This window comes from Schistocerca cancellata, chromosome 4, assembly GCF_023864275.1.
Source record: "Schistocerca cancellata isolate TAMUIC-IGC-003103 chromosome 4, iqSchCanc2.1, whole genome shotgun sequence".
In the NCBI taxonomy this organism is placed as follows: domain Eukaryota; kingdom Metazoa; phylum Arthropoda; class Insecta; order Orthoptera; family Acrididae; genus Schistocerca; species Schistocerca cancellata.
The window spans coordinates 475783804-475803765 of record NC_064629.1 but is presented as its reverse complement, the minus strand read 5'-3'; the positions used below and the strand labels follow the sequence as shown (position 1 = coordinate 475803765).

Genomic DNA, 19962 nt, shown 5'->3' with positions numbered 1-19962 from the left:
GAATGTTTCGTATATGGTGCTACAGTCTAAAAATATTACGGCGGAGATCTTTCATCTCTGTCTACTGTCGTTGAGGATTCAATCGCAGACAAAGACTTGTGACAAGCACGATTATGAAGATGACTGCTGCTAGTTACATTCCCAGTAATTTAAGTTGTGCTCTTAGATTCTTGTCTAACCGCATACTCGGAAATCACTACATATTCGGAAAAAATGGTGATTTATTTCTGACAAGAAAAAATATAAAGGTCACTGTCGGTTGTTTCACTCACAGCAATTTAATCTCCAACAATTTCATATTTTAAACACACAGAAATCACGAAATCATTACTGAGGAAGTGCTCTCTTACATGTAAGTAATATTGCTGAAAAATCTTAACTTACACGAATAACAATGTCTCAGAACGTGTTGCATATATGAAGAGGAAAAAACAATATTTGCACCCATCCGTGAGCGAACCCGTGTCCTTATGTGTAGTAATCCCGCACGCAAGCCACATTTTTTTTTTTTGACCGCTGTATTTGGTCGTTGCGGACGTCACATAACATCCGTCAGTTTTTTATTACAGAGGCCAACCGGCCCTCTGACCGAACGCGCTGAGCTACCGTGCCGGCAACCACTTGGCTACGCTAAACAACTACGCGTGGCTGAATTCTTGTACTATTACGGAGGAACGTAGGCTGACTTCGTTGCCAAACGATGCTGCGTAAGTCAGAAATGCGTAATGGTTTGGAAGGTTTCTAGTATCAGGCTTCACATAATTGCTTTCCATTGTTACTTGAAAGTTGTAAAAGCGTTTCGATAATTACTAACTAAACCATTTGTGGGAAAAAGTACACAAAGTCACTAGTAACGCCAGTTCACACTCATGTAATATACGTAAGCAGAGCTTGCTATTTAATGATCTTTAAACTCTTATTTGCATTAAAATAACACGTATTTTGAGAGAATATTGACCGAAAACGTTTTCTGTTTGGATGTAATCATTCACAGTAACAATCTAGCCTAACCATATTTCTAACAAAAAAAATAGTCTATTATGAACTCACTTTCCAACCGGATGCGTCCTCTGGTGATTATTTAGTAATACAGTCACTAAATCCAAAGCTAAAACCGCTAAATAGGTTTAAAATAACAAATTGTAGTCTACATAAACCAAAGCTCACCGATCGACACAGCCACACCGAAATCCAAAACCTCTCGGTACAATTGTCGTAAAATCGGTGGGAGGGCCGTTCTGTAACAGGTCTCAGAAGCTTACTGAATAGGATATTTCGATAAAGAACCGAAAATGACGCCACTACCGAAACGAACCAACTACACCGATCGACATGAACGATACAGAATAGGGCCGCAGGTCTGCGTCGTACGCGCAAACGACAATCACTTGTGTGCAGGTAGAATCTGCTTTCGTCGATGAAGACCACGGTGCGCCATTCCATCTTCCAAGTGATCCTCTGACAGCACCAGGCGAGCTGTGCACGTCAATGCTGTGGCGTGATTGGAAGACGGGCTGTAGGTGTACCTGCCAGTAGTCCCACTGCTAATAACCGATTCGCAACGTTTCGTGTTGACGCGTCTGGGCCCTCTTATCTGTGCTGTGGTAGCTGTGCGATCTGCCACTGCTGCCCTTACAATACGACGATCCTGGCGTGCTGCGTAGACGTACAGAACCTCGTCTACGTGTGTGAGAATGTTCACGTGACCACTGATACCAACATCGTAGCACAGCTGTCGCAGCGCGTCCAACTTGAATGACAATTCTCCGAAAGGACCAATTCAGACTCGCTCAGTTGGCTGTAGGAAGCACGAGAGTGTCTCCGTGGCATGGTTGCCTGCTTACTTCACACGTTTACCCCATACTGAGCTTTCTGGATGTGAGCATTTCCTATTAAAGGGTGAACACAGATGGCGCTTTGGGAGCTATGCCACTACGCTATCTGTTGGCGAACGACGTTGAAACAATAATCCCTGCACCTACCGTCCCTCAAGTGGCACATGGCGTCATCGGATCAAAATTGACGTCCACTTTCCAGGTGTACTAATTTTTTCCGGCAGCGTACGAAAAATAAAGTTGAATTTACTACTGCAATACAAATTTAAGAGAGGGCAAAAGGAAACTGAATTTTATCATTTAAAATTAAGCTGGCATTCAGTTTCATATGTTTATTGATCTCAAATGTTTACAATAATGCCTTCTTTCTGATTTCCTGAACTGTATGTAGGACGTTACACCCTACATCGCATTGAAGGATTTTTGTTACAAAATGTTCCGCAGAGGTAGACTCTGTCTTTCGTATTTTCTATGTTCTCTCGTGTTTCAAAAAATAATTCCTGCAGCTCTGTCTGATTGACCAACATGTTCTTTTCTACAGTACTTGGAGGTGATTTGTCACAAGTCACTCTGTACCAAATATATTTTCTTGTCTTTGGCGAAACGTCAATGCTATCTGAAATGTTCACTTATCGGATAGTCTAATAGGTTTTGTAACTGTTGACTTGTTCCTGTTGGTCAGTATACAGTAGTAATGTAACTTTGTTTTTTCGTAGAATACTATCATTTAGGTCAAAGCTATAGTCATTACTGAAGGCGATAAGTGTGATAGTCTGAAACAGTGTTTGAACGACAGATAATGAAACTGATATGAAGCGATGCGCCATACAACAGAAAACTGCGTGTTCGTGTTGTAGGTGCTAGCAGAATGCAGGGATTACAATATCGGTAGTCGACTTTTTCTGCAAATAACGAATAAGTGTTTTAAGTGTTTCCTTGTGTTAATGAGTATATTGAGATCCAAGAAATGTATAGGGGAACGTCTCAGATACATTGCTAACTAAATTTTGTTGTTTTTGGAGTTCAAATGTTGTACCAATTTATTTAACTATCTGGTGGCACCTATCCTTAAAGACAACAAATGCTCTACATACTTGACCCAATAATTAATTTTGCAACTCAGTAGGTCGTTCTGTAAGAAAACTTGTTAATAAACGTCCATAATAATTTTAGATAGCATAGGACTGAGAGGCGATCAGAAAATAAGTGTTCTCAAATTGAAAATATTTCTGTTTTACATATGATTGACTAGCAACGAGTACGTCACGTAATTCTACAGGATTTACTTCACGTAATTCTACAGGATTTACTTTAGACTGACGCAAAATATCTTTTAATTTGCTAATGCTGGGATTTTCGCTCTGTACCTCGCAGTTCCCAGAGGCGTCACAGCTACGTAATGGCGCCGCTGTATATTCAAAAAATAATTAATTTGGTTTATTTACTTTATGATTAAAGGAATAACATGTCCGCTAAAAGAGGCATCTAGCGGGCCAGCAATGAAATGTTGTTACTGTGATAGTCGAACCGCAATACTAGACTCATATGTTTTTAATCAGTGATAGTAATTTCCAAGATCAGTTTTGCCGAAAGCAGGTTGGTTTTAATTGTTGGTTGTTTTTGCGACTGTTTTCTCTGTCAGCATGGACAAATATTTAAATTTAAGCATAAAACGTGATGCTTCAAATGTATCATTCAGTTCTAAAGAAACTAATAGACTAAAATGCGGGATTCATGACGAGATACTTGAATTCACCTTTGGAAATGAAGAAATATCATAGTGTATCTTTTGTTTCAGAGTACTAGCTACTGTAAGTACGTTTCCTGATAAAATGAAACGACATTTGGAGTTAAATCACGGCAGTTTAGTAAACAAACCACGAAAATACTTTTCCCATAAGTTAAAAAAACTTACATTCAACAAGTTAAGATTCTTTTGCCTCACGAAATGTCCTACCTTGTAGCAAAAAGGCAACAAACTTCGCACCATAGCGGAATATCTTATTTTACCACATGCTCTGGATATGGTATTAACATCTACATTCACATCTACAACATACTCCGTAAGCCACCTAACGGTGTGTGGTGGAGGGTATTTCTGGTACCACTAACTGATCAACACTTCCCTGTTCCACTCGCGAATGGCGTGTGGGCAGAATGACTGCTGGTAAGCCTCTGTATTAGCTCTAATTTCTCGTATTTTCTCGTCGTGGTCATTCCGCGAGATGTATATGGGAGAAAGAAAGATGTTGTCCGACTCTTCCCGGAAAGTGTTATCTCTCTTCTAACGTCTGCCACTCGAGTTTGTTGAGCATCTCTGTAATGCTCTCGCGCCGACTAAATGGTCCCGTAATGAAACGCGACGCTCTTCGTTGGATTTTCTCTATCTCTTCTATCAGTGTTACCTGTTAAGGCTCCCAGATTGATGAAGAAACGCTCAAGAATCGGTCGAACAAGTGCCTTGTAAACCACTTCCTTCGTGGATGTGTTACATTTCCTTAAGATTCTGCCTATGAGTCAGTCTGGCATCTACTTCTCCTACTATTTATTTTCTGTGGTTATTTCATTTCAGGTAGCTCCTAAATATTTTACAGTAGATACTTTCTCCAGCAATTTGTCATAAATAATGTAGTTATACAGTAATGGGTTTCTTTTCCTATGTATGCGCTATGTGGTATATTTATTTAGATTCAGTGTCAACTGCCAAGGCCTGCACCATTCATTAATCCTCTGTAGCTCATTCTGCTAATAGATAGTGACTTCTGGCGTAGCTACTTTGCTATACACAGCCGCTTCCGGTATGAACAGTCCCATAGAGCTTCGGAAGCTTCTTGCTTTGTCATTTATGTACATTGTAAACAGTAATGGTCCTCTCCCACTTCCATGAGGTACTCCCGAAATTACCTTTACATCTCCTTACTTTGTTTCTTTAAGAGCGACGTTTTGAGCTCTATCTGCGCGGAAGTTCAAATGTTTAAATGTGTGTGAAATTTTATGCGACTTAACTGCTAAGGTCATCAGCCCCTAAACTTACGCACTACTTAACCTAAATTAGCCTAAGGACCAACACACACACACACACACCTATGCCCGAGGGAGGACTCGAACCTCCGCCGGGACCAGCCGCACAGTCCATGACTGCAGCGCCTCAGACCGCCTGGCTAATCCCGCGCGGCTGCACGGAAGTCTTGACTACTTTTGCAAATCTGGTTCGATACTCGGTAAGCCCGTATTTTTTCACTAAACGGTAGTGTGGGGCCGTGTGAAATGCCTTCCTGAAGTCGAGGAACACGAAATGAATCTGAGCGCCGTTGTCTACGGCACTGTGAAGCAAATGGAGGCACAGTGCGAGGTGAGTTTTCCAGATCTGCGGATTCCATGTTGATTTTTATAGTGGAGATTTTCGTTCTCCAAAAACTTCATAATTCTTGAGCATAAAACATGTTCCATAATTCTGCAACAGACAGACGATACAGGGAGATGCACACAATTATAGTGCTATAATTATGGGCATCTCCCTTACGACCCTTCTCGAAAAAGAGAACTACCTGAGCTTTTTTCCAGTCGCTAGGTACCCTTCATTGCCCCCGCGATCTATGTTAAACTGCCCATAGGAAGGGCCGGCCGCGGTGGTCTCGCGGTTCTAGGCGCGCAGTCCGGACCCGCGCGACTGCTACGGTCGCAGGTTCGAATCCTGCCTCGGGCATGGACGTGTGTGATGTCCTTAGGTTAGTTAGGCTTAAGTAGTTCTAAGTTCTAGGGGACTGATGACCACAGCTGTTAAGTCCCATAGTGCTCAGACCCATTTGCCATTTTCATAGGAAGGGAGCAAATTCTTTTGAATAATCTTTGTAGAGTCTTACAGGTATCTCGTCTGGTCCTGATCCCTTTCCACTAGTAAGCAATTGTAGTTGCCTTTTTATTCCAATATCGGTTATCTGAGTGTCTGACGTTTCGACGTTGGTACTATGAATGAAAGCAGTAACCTTATTACGATCTTCGGCGGTGAAACAATTTCACAATACCGAATTCAGTATTTCGGCCTTCTCTCTTTTGTCCTCTAATTCTGTGCATTATGATCACAGAGTTAATGAATAGAGGATTTCTAACCGCTTACTGATTATACGTAGAATCAAAACCTCGGGGTTTTTAGTCAGATCGATTGACAAAATTTTACTTTCAGAGTACCGAACGCTTCTCTCACTGCTCTCCTTGCGCTCATTTTCGCTTCGATCAGCTTTTGGTTGTCAACCACGTTTTGACTTCTCTTGAATCTGTCAATAAGCTCTCTTCGCTTGTTTACGAAACAGTTTTTTAACACGGCTATTAAATCACGGTGGGTCCTTAAGACCTTGCTTCGAACACACTTGTCTGAAGCATATTGAATTATGCTTTTGAATTTTTTTCATTTGTGCTACATATGTTCGTCCTCAGCAGTGAATATTTGACATTGGCTACTCAGATTCTCTGCAGTTTGTACCCTTCTATATCTACATCTGCATCAACATTTATACTCCACAAATCACTGTGAGGTGCATAGCCGAGAGTACGTTCCACTGTACCAGTTACTTGGGCTTTTTCCCGTTCCATTCATGTACGGTGCTCGGGAAGAATGATTTTTTAAATGCCTCTGAGCGTGCTGTAACCAGTATAATCTTTTCCTCACTATCCCCCTGAGAGCGATATTTAGGGGGTTGGAGTATACTCCTAGATTTATCATTTAAAGCCAGTTTTTGAAATTTTGTGAGTAGACTTTCTTGGGAGATTCATTATTGCTAGGTAAAGATATTTTCCTAACTTTCCTAACATTCCTTGTAATACCTTTAGTCATAGTTACTATCACAGACTTAAGCGTTTAGCAGTTGGTTCTCTAATTATCAGCTCGATGTAATTTTCGGATAAGACATCCAGAATAATGGCACATGAATCCCTGTCTCTGCCATAAGATTTTATGGGATTACTCTCCCAATCTGTACCTAGAAAGCTGAAGCCCCCCTATTACAACGGCATGATCAGAAAAGCTATTAACGTTATTCTCCAAGTTCTCTATGACGCGCTCTACCACTCCTTTTCCTGAACCAGGTGGTCTATAACGGGCAGCTAAACGAAAACCGAGCACACGCCACAACGGGACCATGGAATGGTTCCATTCAAAAGAAATCACCACATACTTTGAGACATTTATCCCACTGAGAGATGAGACAATCAATTCCTGTGTCGTAGAACGCGGTCGGCCGCAGACGTATCGACAACCATACCCACTCTTGCAGTTCTTCGTCCACGCATATCTTCCTTCAGGTCTCTAAACATGTGAAAATCACTTTTTCTCACTATCCCCCTGGGAGCGATATCTAGGGTGTTGGAATATATTCCTAGATTTATCATTTAAAGCCAGTTTCTGAAATTTTGTAAGTAGACTTCCTCGGGTGACATGTACCACAATTTGCAGCCGTTTGCATCCAGTGCGTACGATAGCCCCGTATTCAGAGCCTCCTCCAAGCGTCGGACGTGACCCTACCCCTCCCCCCTCCCCCCCCCCCTCCACCCCTTGTAGCGTTTCCCAACGTAATTCGTAAACCGAAGCCTTCGTCCAATTGGCAGTGTGGGGGTGGCGTTATCGTGCAACATGGTGATTCCGTCCGATAGCATTCCTTTGCGTTTTGACTTTATGGGACGTCGCAGTTTCTGCAAAGTGTTTTCATAGCGCTGCGCGTTGATTGTGGTTCCACGCACGAGAACCTCGACGAGCAGAGGCCCCATGAGGTCTAAGAAGGAATTATCTTACCGAAATTTGTGTGAACAGCTTTTAATTTCCTATTACACGATAACACAGCCTCCCCATCCCCGCCCCTTACACTGCCAATCGGACGAAGGCTTACGCTTCAGTAATTTGGTTAGGAAGCACTGCAGCATCCTCCGTGCAGCCCAGATCTCTCACCGTGTGATTTTCACGTCTTCCACGTCTTTGGCGACCTTAAGAAAGTCACACGTGGACGCCTGTTTCAGTCGAACAAGGAAGTGCAAGAGTGGGTGCGTTAGCGACAGACTGCGTTCTACGAAACAGGAATTTATCGCCTCGTCTACCAGCGGGATAAATATTTTGAAACGTGTAGTAATTACTTTTGAAAGGAACCATTCAATTGCCCCGTTATAGCGGGTGTTCGGTTTTCATTTGGGACTGCGACTGCTGTGTTCGGATGCGGGCTGAGTTGGCGTCCCTTCGCTCCCAGCTTCAGGCAGTGTTGGCTTCAGTCACACGGCTTGAGGCTGTTGCCAATGGGCATCACTGTGGGGGTCCAGATGGGGGTTTGTCGGGGACGGCCAGCTCGTCCCACACATCCTCCGACTTCGGCTGTGGCTACCCGGGATACTGCCCACATTGAGACTGACCCCTCACCCGTGGTAGAGTGGGAGGTCGTCTCGAGGTGTGGCAGGGGGCGAAAGACATTCCGGAGGGCTGAACGGAAGGCCTCTCCAGTTTGTCTGACGAACCGGTTCCAGGCTCTCTCTCCGGCTGATACTGCTCTTCGGCCGGACATGGCTGCTTGTGCTGTTCCATAGGTTGCCCCTCAGTCTGCAAGATCCGGGCGGTCGCAGAGGGTAGGCTTACTGGTAGTTGGGAGCTCCAACGTCAGGCGCCCCTTAGGGATATGGCTGCAAGGGAGGGGAAGAAAACCAATGTGCACTCCGAGTGCATACCGGGGGGAGTCATTCCAGATGTGGAAAGGGTCCTTCCGGATGCCGGATGCCATGAAAGGTACAGGGTGCACCCATCTGCAGGTGGTCGCTCATGTCGGCGCCAATGATATGTGTCGCTATGGATCGGAGGAAATCTTCTCTGGCTTCCGGCGGTTATCTGATTTGGTGAAGACCGGCAGTCTCGCTAGCGGGATGAAAGCAGAGCTCTCCATCTGCAGCATCGTCGACAGGACTGACTGCGGACCTTTGGTACAGAGCCGAGTGGAGGGTCTGAGTCAGAAACTGAGACGGTTCTGCGACCGTGTGGGCTGCAGATTCCTCGACTTGTGCTGAGGGTGGTGGGGTTTCGGTTTCCGCTGGATAGGTCAGGAGTCCGCTACACACAGCAGGCGGCTACACGGGTAGCAGGGGTTGTGTGGCGTGGACTGGGCGGTTTTTTAGGTTAGATGGCCTCGGGCAAGTACAGAAAGGGCAACAGCCTCAAAGGGTGCGGGGCAAAGTCAGGACATGCGGGGACCAAGCAGCAATCGGTATTGTAATTGTAAACGGTCGAAGCTGCGTTGGTAAAGTAACGAAACTTCAAACGCTGATAGGAAGTACCGAAGCTGAAATCGTCATAGGTACGGAAAGCTGGCTGAAGCCAGAGATAAATTCTACCGAAATTTTTACAAATTCACAGATGGTGTTTAGAAAGGGTGGATTCCATGCAACCGGTGGTGGCGTGTTTGTCGCTGTTAGTAGTAGTTTATCCTGTAGTGAAAAAGAAGTGGATAGTTCCTGTGAATTATTATGGGTAGAGGCTATACTCAACAACCGAACTAGGTTAATAATTGGCTCCTTTTACCGACCTCCCAACTCAGCAGCATTAGTGGCAGAACAACTGAGAGAAAACCTGGAATACATTTCACATAAATTTCCTCAGCATGTTATAGTCTTAGGTGGAGATTTCAATTTACCAGATATAGACTGGGACACTCAGATGTTCAGGACGGGTGGTAGGGACAGAGCATCGAGTGACATTGTACTGAGTGCACTATCCGAAAATTACCTCGAGCAATCAAACAGAGAACCGACTCGTGGAGATAACATCTTGGACCTACTGATAACAAACAGACCCGAACTTTGTATGCACAGAACAGGGAATCAGTGATCATAAGGCCGTTGCAGCATCCCTGAATATGGAAGTAAATAGGAATATAAAAAAAGGGAAGAACGTTTATCTGTTTAGCAAGAGTAATAGAAGGCAGATTTCAGGCTACCTAACAGATCAAAATGAAATTTTCTGTACCGACACTGACAATGCTGAGTGTTTATGGAAAAAGTTCAAGGCGATCGTAAAATGCGTTTTAGACAGGTAGGTGCGGGGTAAAACTGTGAGCGACGGGAAAAACCCACGGTGGTTCAACAACAAAGTTAGGAAACTACTGCGAAAGCAAAGAGAGCTTCACTCCAAGTTTAAACGCAGCCAAAACCTCTCAGACAAACAGAAGCTAAACGATGTCAAAGTTAGCGTAAGGAGGGCTATGCGTGAAACCTTCAGTGAATTCGAAAGTAAAATTATATGTACCCACTTGACAGAAAATCCTAGGAAGTTCTGGTCTTACGTTAAATCAGTAAGTGGATCGAAACAGCATATCCAGACACTCTAGGATGATGATCGTGTGAGACCCAACTCGCTTTATTTGTTCATGAGGCCCAGAAAAGGCCTTCGACATAGTTCCGCACTGTCACCTGAAAACAAAGTAAGAGCCTACGGAATATCAGACCAGCTGTGTGGCTGGATTGAGGAGTTTTTAGCAAACAGAACACAGCACGTTGTTCTCAATGGAAAGACTTCTACAGACGTTAAAGTAACCTCTGGCGTGCCACAGGGGAGTGTTATGGGGCCATTGATTTTCACAATATATATAAATGACCTAATAGATAGTGTCGGAAGTTCCATGCGGCTTTTCGCGGATGTTGCTGTAGTATACAGAGAAGTTGCAGCATTAGAAAATTGCAGCGAAATGCAGGAAGATCTTCAGCGGATAGGCACTTGGTGCAGGGAGTGGCAACTGACCCTTAACATAGATTAATGTAATGTATTGCGAATACATAGAAAGAAGGATCCCTTATTGTATGATTATATGATAGCGGAACAAACTCTGGTGGCAGTAACCTCTGTAAAATACCTGGGAGTATGCGTACAGAACGATTTGAAGTGGAATGATCATATAAAATTAATTGTTGGTAAGGCGGGTGCCAGGTTGAGATTCATTGGGAGAGTCCTTAGAAAATGTAGTCCATCAACAAAGGAGGTGGCTTACAAAACACTCGTACGACCTATACTTCGGTATTACTCATCAGTGTGGGATCCGTACCAGGTCGGGTTCACAGAGGAGATAGAGAAGAGCCAAAGAAGAGCGGCGCGTTTCGTCACAGGGTTATTTGGTAAGCGTGATAGTGTTACGGAGATGTTTAGCAAACTCAAGTGGCAGACTCTGCAAGAGAGGCGCTCTGCATCGCGGCGTAGCTTGCTGTTCGGGTTTCGAGAGGGTGCTTTTCTGGATGAGGTATCGAATATATTGCTTCCCCCTACTTATACCTCCCGAGGAGATCACGAATGTAAAATTAGAGAGATTCGAGCGCTCACGGAGGCTTTCCGGCAGTCGTTCTTCTCGCGAACCATACGCGAGTGGAACAGGAAAGGGAGGTAATGACAGTGGCAAGTAAAGTGCCCTCCGTCACACACCGTTGGGTGGCTTGCGGAGTATAAATGTAGATGTAGATGTAGACTGCCTCTCATATAAAAGCATCCGATTACCATTTTTGATCCACCTTTGATGCTTAACGTCACCCAGATTAATTCACATTCGGAGCACGTTATAACCTCGACAGATATTATAGAATTCTTTACTACGATAAATACGTCGTCACCATTGGTGACTAACCTGTCCTTCAGATAAATGTTCCAATCCGAACTTACAATTTCGTTGCTGTTCACTTCAACTAAATTAATATTCCTAATACTATCTGGGAATTACGATCTTCAATAAGCGATACTAATTCTGGAAGCTGTCCTTGGATGCTCAAACAGTTTACCAATAACATATTAACATTTTCTCTATCAGATCTGTGTGGATGAGCATTCTCTGACAACACTGTGGTTGATGTAACTTCGATTTTGGCAGGCAGTTCATCGCAGATCCCGTGAGGAGGGGGGAAGGGGGGGCTTCTCGAACTTAAAAGAAAAAAAAAAGGCCATGTGCACGCCACAGGTACTCCAGTACCAAGCAGCCGCCTCCTGCATGTAGTGAATAGTGAATGCCTGACCTGATCACGTGACGTGGCGATCCTGACGGTGATTGCCTCACGCAAAATTATCCACTAAAATTTACACACCTACTATGATCCGAAAGCGAAGTGACTATTAACCCGGTCATTTTCATAAAAGACCTATGGAATTTGTGGTACCAAACGTAGGTTTAAATTTTATTTCCTTGTGGTTCTGTAATCTTTGTGACTTGCAATAACATCCCCTGTAAGTAACTCCTCAGGTCTCTAGTAAATGTCTTATTTCGCGTCAGTCTTCTTTCATTAGGATCTTTCCTGTCTCTTTAAGCAATTTGGTACATTCGGGAACATTCTAGACATCGCATTATAATGAAATCTTGTTCCAGTTCGTGAATATGTCTTATTTACTATCTCTTCTTACAATTATTATATTTTATTTTCTCGCTTGCTTCCAAATGTTTAGTACAGCCATTAATCACCTGGAAAGTAACAAAATTTCCTTAGAAAGTTTTGTTTCTTATGTTCTACGTACAATATTTTCTTTGCTGGTACATAAATATTTTCTTTCGTCTAAACTAGTCAGTACGTAAATGCCGCCTTCCATTTCCTACAGGATTCTATTAATGTCTATCAGGAACAAGTTGTCATTTTATATAATATACACTCAAACTCATAGATGAATAATATATTTTTTTATTAAAATCATCATGCTTATTGTCCTAAATTTACCTGTGAGAAGCATGTGGTAATGTTAAGTTTTTGCAGCTTATTGAAACTTCTTTCAATCCGCATCCCATTTTCACAATAACAGAGTAACCCATCTGTTGATGAATATACGCAGAGTTCGTATAAATATGAGCTTAGTGGACATCACGCTAATACCCTAAAACACCACCTCCCGTCCTGATAATAGCCTTGATTCAACGAGGGAGAAAGTTTGCAAGTACACTGATTGGGTGATGATTAGATCCGAGAGAGCCGCCAATATGCGGTGATATTGGTTCCAACATTTCATCCTCTCTTTCAATTAGTCCCAGAAATTTCTGTGGAACTAAGATCACGTAATTCACTTGGTCAGTCGACGTGCAATAGGATTTCAGAGTTTTTCTCAAACCAGGTATGTATGCGTGCTGCGCTGTGAATACGGGTGCTCAAATAAACATTCTGTTTCACGTTCACAGTGAAGTGAAAGAGTGAAAGCAAGTCTCCATTTTGCTTCAGTATTAACTTTAATTGTTCCCCCACATTATTTTCTGTGATTTCGTAAAGATAAATAATAAAATATAGGGATCATACAAATGATTAAGAGCCTTAAACCTTTTTATCATCATTTAAAATTACCCAGTGGCAATTTTATTGCGAGCTTTTAACTTTGTTAGTTACATGATGGGAAGGCGTCGATATTAAGGCACATACCACAAGTAAATTGCCAGGCAGATTGCAATATGAATGACAGGTAACAAACAATTAGCATGAGTAGAGCAGAAGCGGATGTAAGTTAAATTCAAAACGGGAAAATATTAAATACATGTCCTAGGAGATCAATTTCTTGACTAACTGCTAAACAGTGCCATTGTACGGAATATTACTGTGTATAGCTATTGCTCCATTAATTAAGTTTTCAATCATGTAGGAGACCATAACATTAAACTTTCATTTTCATACAAACACCGCCAATAAGACTACCTTCAGCATTACATGCAGAATAATACCCTGTATAGTAGGCAACTGTAACACATGGAAGTTAGTATCTTAAACAGCGAAATAGTGTGTTTATGCTATCTCAGTTAATTCCTTATCATAGCGCCAATACTTTTTCTGCATGGGATGCCGTAATATTAATTTACATAAATCTAAATTCCTGGAATGCGTAACATTACTAATCATTTTAATAAGATATATGTAATCACCTTTAGTGGGCTGTGTGGGAGTTGAGGGTAATCCATTTGCAATGAATCGTTTATAGACTGTTGTATTGTGTGTATACAATGTTTTACACTACCAGGCTGGTTTGTCACAATTTGCAAGCAGAGATGGACAGCGAAAATGAGGATCATGTAATTCATAAGTACTGGTAAAGGAATGTGTTCCTGGTTTCTGTGCGCTATCATCTGAGCTAATCAGCAATTAATGTTTCAGGTCCCTGCTTCTGAAGGAGAAGCTGAAGCAGGCAAATGGGGTTGCAGTTTTATGGAAACTTCAGCAAAGACAAACCACAACGTGAAGGAACTCTTCCAGGAACTGCTAAACATGGAGAAAAATAGAAATATTTCATTAGAGCTTGGTTCAAAGAAAGGTGGTCGACAAAAACTACCTGGATCAAACAAAATTAAGGAAAAATGTACTGTAATGTGAATGATGAAAGGAACTTTTTATAAGTAAAAACAATTTATGGTACAGTACCTTGCAATTTTGGTTGGGTATTCAGAAACAAAAGAAAAAACAAATAAATAATTCTGTGCAAGATTTGCATTTCCCTTCCCTTAAATGTGGAATTTCTTTTCAGTAAATATGCATATGCACTAGCAAAGAATTGCAGCTCTTGAATATGGTTGCTTAAAAATAGTTGTTTTCTGTTTACGTTACCTTTCTTCTCACCCAGACATATCGTGCAGTAATGCATTGTTGTGTGACACAGGAAGACAGTGATATTAGACTATATTATAGTATAAGAGATAATGTGTCAATTTTTGGGAAACAACTAAAATATATCAGTATCTAGTTAAAGACAATCTTTCAACTGGAAAATTATTTATTAGACGTCTGTTAACAGTATTTATTTGCTGTTACAACCTAAGTTTAAACCCATGCAAAAGAACTGAGTTACAAACTTGCAAATTGGATAAACAAAATTCACATAAGAATGTGAGCACCTCAAAATCACAAAACATGCACAAGCAGAGCAATATGTTCAGTGTCCTTGAAAAACTACAGGTTTTGCTGTTACCTGTCACTGTGAGTTACAAATGGTGGAGGTGATTCAGATTACTCAGAATTTTAGAAAGTGATAGGCTAGATTTAGATGTCCAGGTACGTAATTTCTTTGAGAAATAGGTTTTTTATGGTGTACATTTAATAGTATATGATGAAGTGAGATGATCTTAAAGTATAATTCACACAACGACTAAAATAAGATTTGAATTCATAAAGTTTTTTGGCTATTTAGAAACGCTGAAATACAGGTAATTTAAGGGAAATAGCTGTAATGTGATATGTAGAAAGGTGCTGAATATGAATATTATTTTAAATACAGAACTTCAGATTATTAAAGCTTTGAATTTATAATTACCAGTGGACATTTACTAATAAGTGCCATTGACTAAAACATTTCTGGTATAATGACTAGGTCTTTCACTAAAGATGGCAGCAGCTCATTGATAGAGACACAGTGTGTCCATACAATTACATGCTGGATTTGCATTAGTAAACACAATCAATAACTTAATATACAGTAGCATCCACAGCTATTAAGAATAATAAAATTTACTGTGTTTTATACAGTCTATAAATAAATGGTATAATTGAATTTGAAATTTTATATTTGTTGCAAAGTGCATATCATAATTAAGAGTAGAAAATTACTTTTTGAAATAATATTTAAAAACAAATTTCAGTAATTATCCTTTTAAAAGATTAAAATAGTTGTAATACATATTAAATCTGAATCAAAGTCGTCTAAAGTCCAAATCCAGTATTGGGGGAATGAGGATAGTAAATCATAATCTTACATTGTCAGCTCAACATAATCAGTATAAAAATATGGTTCAACCAAGCTTACAAAACTAATAATGTTGCAAATGATATTGGAACATGTGTCACGGTGAAAGATAGACAGGTTTGCAGGAGGCTAAAAGAATTTAAATAGTAGAGGGTTTGTGATGTATGTATGACAAAATATCTGGAAATTTCTATAAAATATATAGAAATCCAGTTTTAAAGAAGTTAGTTCAAAAACATATATTTTTTGCGTATGAAAGGTAATATAAAACACAGACACACAAATGGACAATGAATTTAATAACATCTTTTATTTTAATGAAGAGGTTTGAGTAAAACTGGAATTGAGATTCCTTGATATTCAGTACTACACAACAAACAGACACACACACACACACACACACACACACACACACACACACACACACACACACACACACTTCACACACACACAAAAACACACACACACATACAAACAAACAAAGTTCCATGAATCTCCGTCTACATATATTGTTGTCCATTACCTTTTACAATTAAATTAAGACTGAAAACCCTTTCATTGATATGGAATGGACCAAGTAAATGAATACCTTGCTGCATCACACTATATAATGGTGGTCACAGCGACATACACTTTAGTGAGCTATGGTTTATGCATGAAGATAGCAGTATCTACTCTATCTGGAGCTATTGTTTATTTCTAAGCTTTAAATATATATGGTGGGGAAAACCATAGTTACAATATCTTATAAACAATGTATCAAACCATTCGGTAATTTTCTCTGTTAGAAATAATTAGTATGGAAATGTATTGCGGCAGTTGTCTTTGTGAGTTTTAATGCTGTGATTATTACAAGAGCTTAACCTTTACTTGCCTTATAAGGTAATTGTTACTATTGAAATAAAAATGTTAAACACATCCATTCACAAGTATTAACAGTGAGGAATAGCTGTAGCTCTAAAAGTATAATTAATGTACAGGCAGAGCCATCAGTTAATAATGCTTTGAGTTTACTTTTGACTGTCTGTAATCTATGAACAATCGGTTTTGTATTTGGTTAAATCATGAAACTCTTTCACTCTGGGATACACTTACTTCAGTGAGAAAAACACATCTGTTATAAAAATTGTGTTTATAGTATGAGTTCATATGATTAAACATCAGTGTCCCAATATTGTTGCACTATTGTATCAGTTTTAAGATATACAGTGCAACTTCAGTGTGAAATTTCATATTCATCATGGGCAGAGTTCAGAGAACAGGGAACTTAAGTTGTTAGGCTGACAACAAGATGACTCATAATACACCTTTGTCTGAAGCATTTAATACACATGTACTTTATTACTATCAGCTTACTCTGATTTCTTGACAATAATTTTTTACTTCTTATTTTATGTGCATAAAGCAACAACAGTTGACACTAGTGTGTGTATGTGTGAGTTTAGTAAGAGTTCCAGATATTTTGTCATACATTACCACAAAAAATGTTGGTGAGCAATAGCAGTGACCTTACCTGTAGTCCTATTTTAATCTTTAGATAACATTGTTTCCCTTAAATCATATACATTATATGTTGAAAACTGTGAAGGTGGGATGTCAGCGATATGAAACATAGTTGCTGCACCGAAATTTTAGTTCTGTTTTCCCTGAACTACAATTTTATACCCAAATGTATATAATTCGCCCTCTTTTCTCTGCTGACGTGTGTCCTTTGAAAAGGTAATCCTTTGTTTATGCTAATTAATAATGATTATTTATCCTATAGCCATTTTATGTCATTTTCAGTTGAAATTGACATGAATATCTTTTTATAAATGAATAAAAACGTATTCAGTATTACTTAAGTTTCTATTAAGTTTTACTGTTAGAACATAGTTATTCGAGTATTATACAGACAGATAACATTTGTTGTGTTTCAGACGGAAATATAATGTAAAGATGTCAACAAACACATGGTGTTGACATGTATTATACTTTGCTGTGTTTTAATTGGGTGTGATATTTGTAGCTACCAAAAGTAAGTTACTTACTGAGATTTGTAATATACAAGTGTAAATATAAGTCACACAAAGTGTAGAATGTCAGAATGTATGGACCACAGAACTAGCACTGTAGCATAGATAAAGACCCATTTATAAGCATTGTTCATCATTATAAAAACAGTTTATTTGTTCTTGGTGGAAAGTACTGTGAAATGTAAAATGGTGGTTCTTGAACAGTACTTGAGTTATTCTTATATTACAATGCTTTTTATACAGATAAACAGTATGTATATAAGGAATTTTCTATTTGGTAATGTATGTCATTCAGCATGGGAAACATGCATAATATTTTGGTCTTCTTATCTGATTAAATATTGATTTTTTCAAGAATTCATTTATAAACTGTCAGTTATTAAAATACAACATGCAATTTTATTTAGACAGTGTCTCTTTTTGTATAATTACATATAATTAGGTCATTCTTTTTCTGCAGAAAATTTGCAAACTATCACTGAAAGTAATTTATTTGCCATACTCATTTTAATGACAATCATTATACTGAAAGCATTATGATAAACAAACTGCAATCCAAATGTAGCTGAAATTTCTCCTGCACATCGCTAAAAATTGATATGAAAACAGAAATAGCAGAACATGAACAAAGAAAAGGGAACTAATGTATACAGTGTTAAATTAATTATCAGGAAACTGATATACAATGCCAAACAACTTTCCAGTCAGTGTCTCTGTTTCAACATTGCTCTCAGATTTATCACAGTTTTCAGTACAGATGAGTATGGCTATTCTCTCTGTCCACCTGAATATTTGATTTTTAGGCACTGTATTTAGTCTCCGTAGTTAAGTAAATTGCTTACTTCATAGGAAACTTACAATTTTAGAAATATAGAAATCAACTTTCTGAACTATTTATTTGTATTAATGTATTCATTTATGTACTTCTATTATTAAGCTTCTTTGTGTTGCCTTGAGTGAGAGATGATGCATACAGTACACAAATGATAAGTGCACTTTATCTGATGTTTAGCTCATTATAACAAAGCACAAAATGTGTACCCCAAAAATAGGTATATAATAAATTGTTTAACAGATGTGAAACAAATGCTGTTACTGAATTTGTTGCAGTGGCAGTGTGTGACTGAGTGTTTCAAAGACTTTCAGTGTTATTTGTATTAAGAAATGTGCAGATCAATACATTTGAGTGTGTATAATATGTGTTTATGACTGTCCTAATAATAAAAAACCTACAGAAGTAGGTACTCAAACGTATATGTGATGGTGGTGAATGTGCATTTGGTACTGGTTGTTAGTTGAACAACAGGTTTTGTTAGTAGCTGTTTGGCTTATGTCTCATTTTCATTATATGAGACTGCAGCAGATGCTATATGTCTACAGAATGGTATTATAACATTAGCTGTCCATCTGATCTTCTTGTCTGATCTTAACTCTAAATTGCTGAGATGCTCTCAATTATTTGTAAATAAAAAACGTAATTTGTTCTGTCATTCTAAGATGCATGTGAAATTTCCTTTAAAGATTATTTATACTATCATGAGACTTTATTACTGTCTATTTCCCAAACTTTAAAAGAGTATATCTTGATCTGTATGCAACATATCTTATATGGTGGCACTCAACAGTCTAAATCATTAGCTGGTTTAGTTAATAATATGATGTTGTAGCATTACAGAGAGCAAGCAGATTAATGTATGTTGTGATAAAACGTGTACAGATAAAATTATGAGTCTTGGTTCAATAACTGGTCTAAGCTTTGAGCCCACATGCTATGAATTCAACTGAATATTCAGTCATTCACGCAAAGGTCTACAACTATTAAATTTAAAGTTTAACGGAAACTGTCAACTTCAGTTGTTATATACTATCTGTTGGCACATCGGTGAAAAAGAAATGAAAAATTTTTTTGTGTTTCCATACATATTGAAAGTAATTTGAATATTTATGTTGCTGTCATTTTAATGGCAATATTTCAGCTCCTAGTTCATAATGTAATGGCCATTATTTCTTTTATTCACAAAAAGTCATGGCTTTATATTGTTAAACATATATATTCACTCATGTAAGAATTTTGCAGTATTGTTACAATTGATACTGTTCTGTAAAACATGTTCATTTGATAATTTGTTTGAAAAATAGAAGTTTAAAATTGTTTAATTTATAATCAAGTACTATATGTTCTATGAAATGAAATGAGATTGCTAGAAGAATCTAATTTCCACTGGTTTCTAACTGTAGATTCTTTTTCACTGTATGGCCTATTTTGATTCAGTCTGATGATAATGGTAATTCTAGTTAATTTAATAATACTTAAACACAATTGTAAAAACATTGAGCAGTTCATCATATCGTTTTATATAATTAACATTAATTATTTAAAAATCCATGGTCATATTGACATTATGCAGCACAGATAACATTT

General features: G+C 39.1%; 1 protein-coding gene across 3 annotated transcripts in view; it reads left to right on the top strand.

Annotated features, from left to right (window-relative positions):
- The window catches only part of LOC126183833 (GTP-binding protein Di-Ras2), an 880171-nt gene extending 864213 nt beyond the window's left edge, over positions 1 to 15958 (top strand). For all 3 annotated transcript variants that reach the window (XM_049926091.1, XM_049926090.1, XM_049926092.1), the window contains one exon: positions 13947 to 15958. In XM_049926091.1, the coding sequence (XP_049782048.1) occupies positions 13947 to 14162 (216 nt within the window). In that variant the 3' untranslated portion in view covers positions 14163 to 15958. The remainder of the gene's footprint in view (positions 1 to 13946) is intronic.
- Positions 15959 to 19962: the final 4004 nt, after the last annotated feature.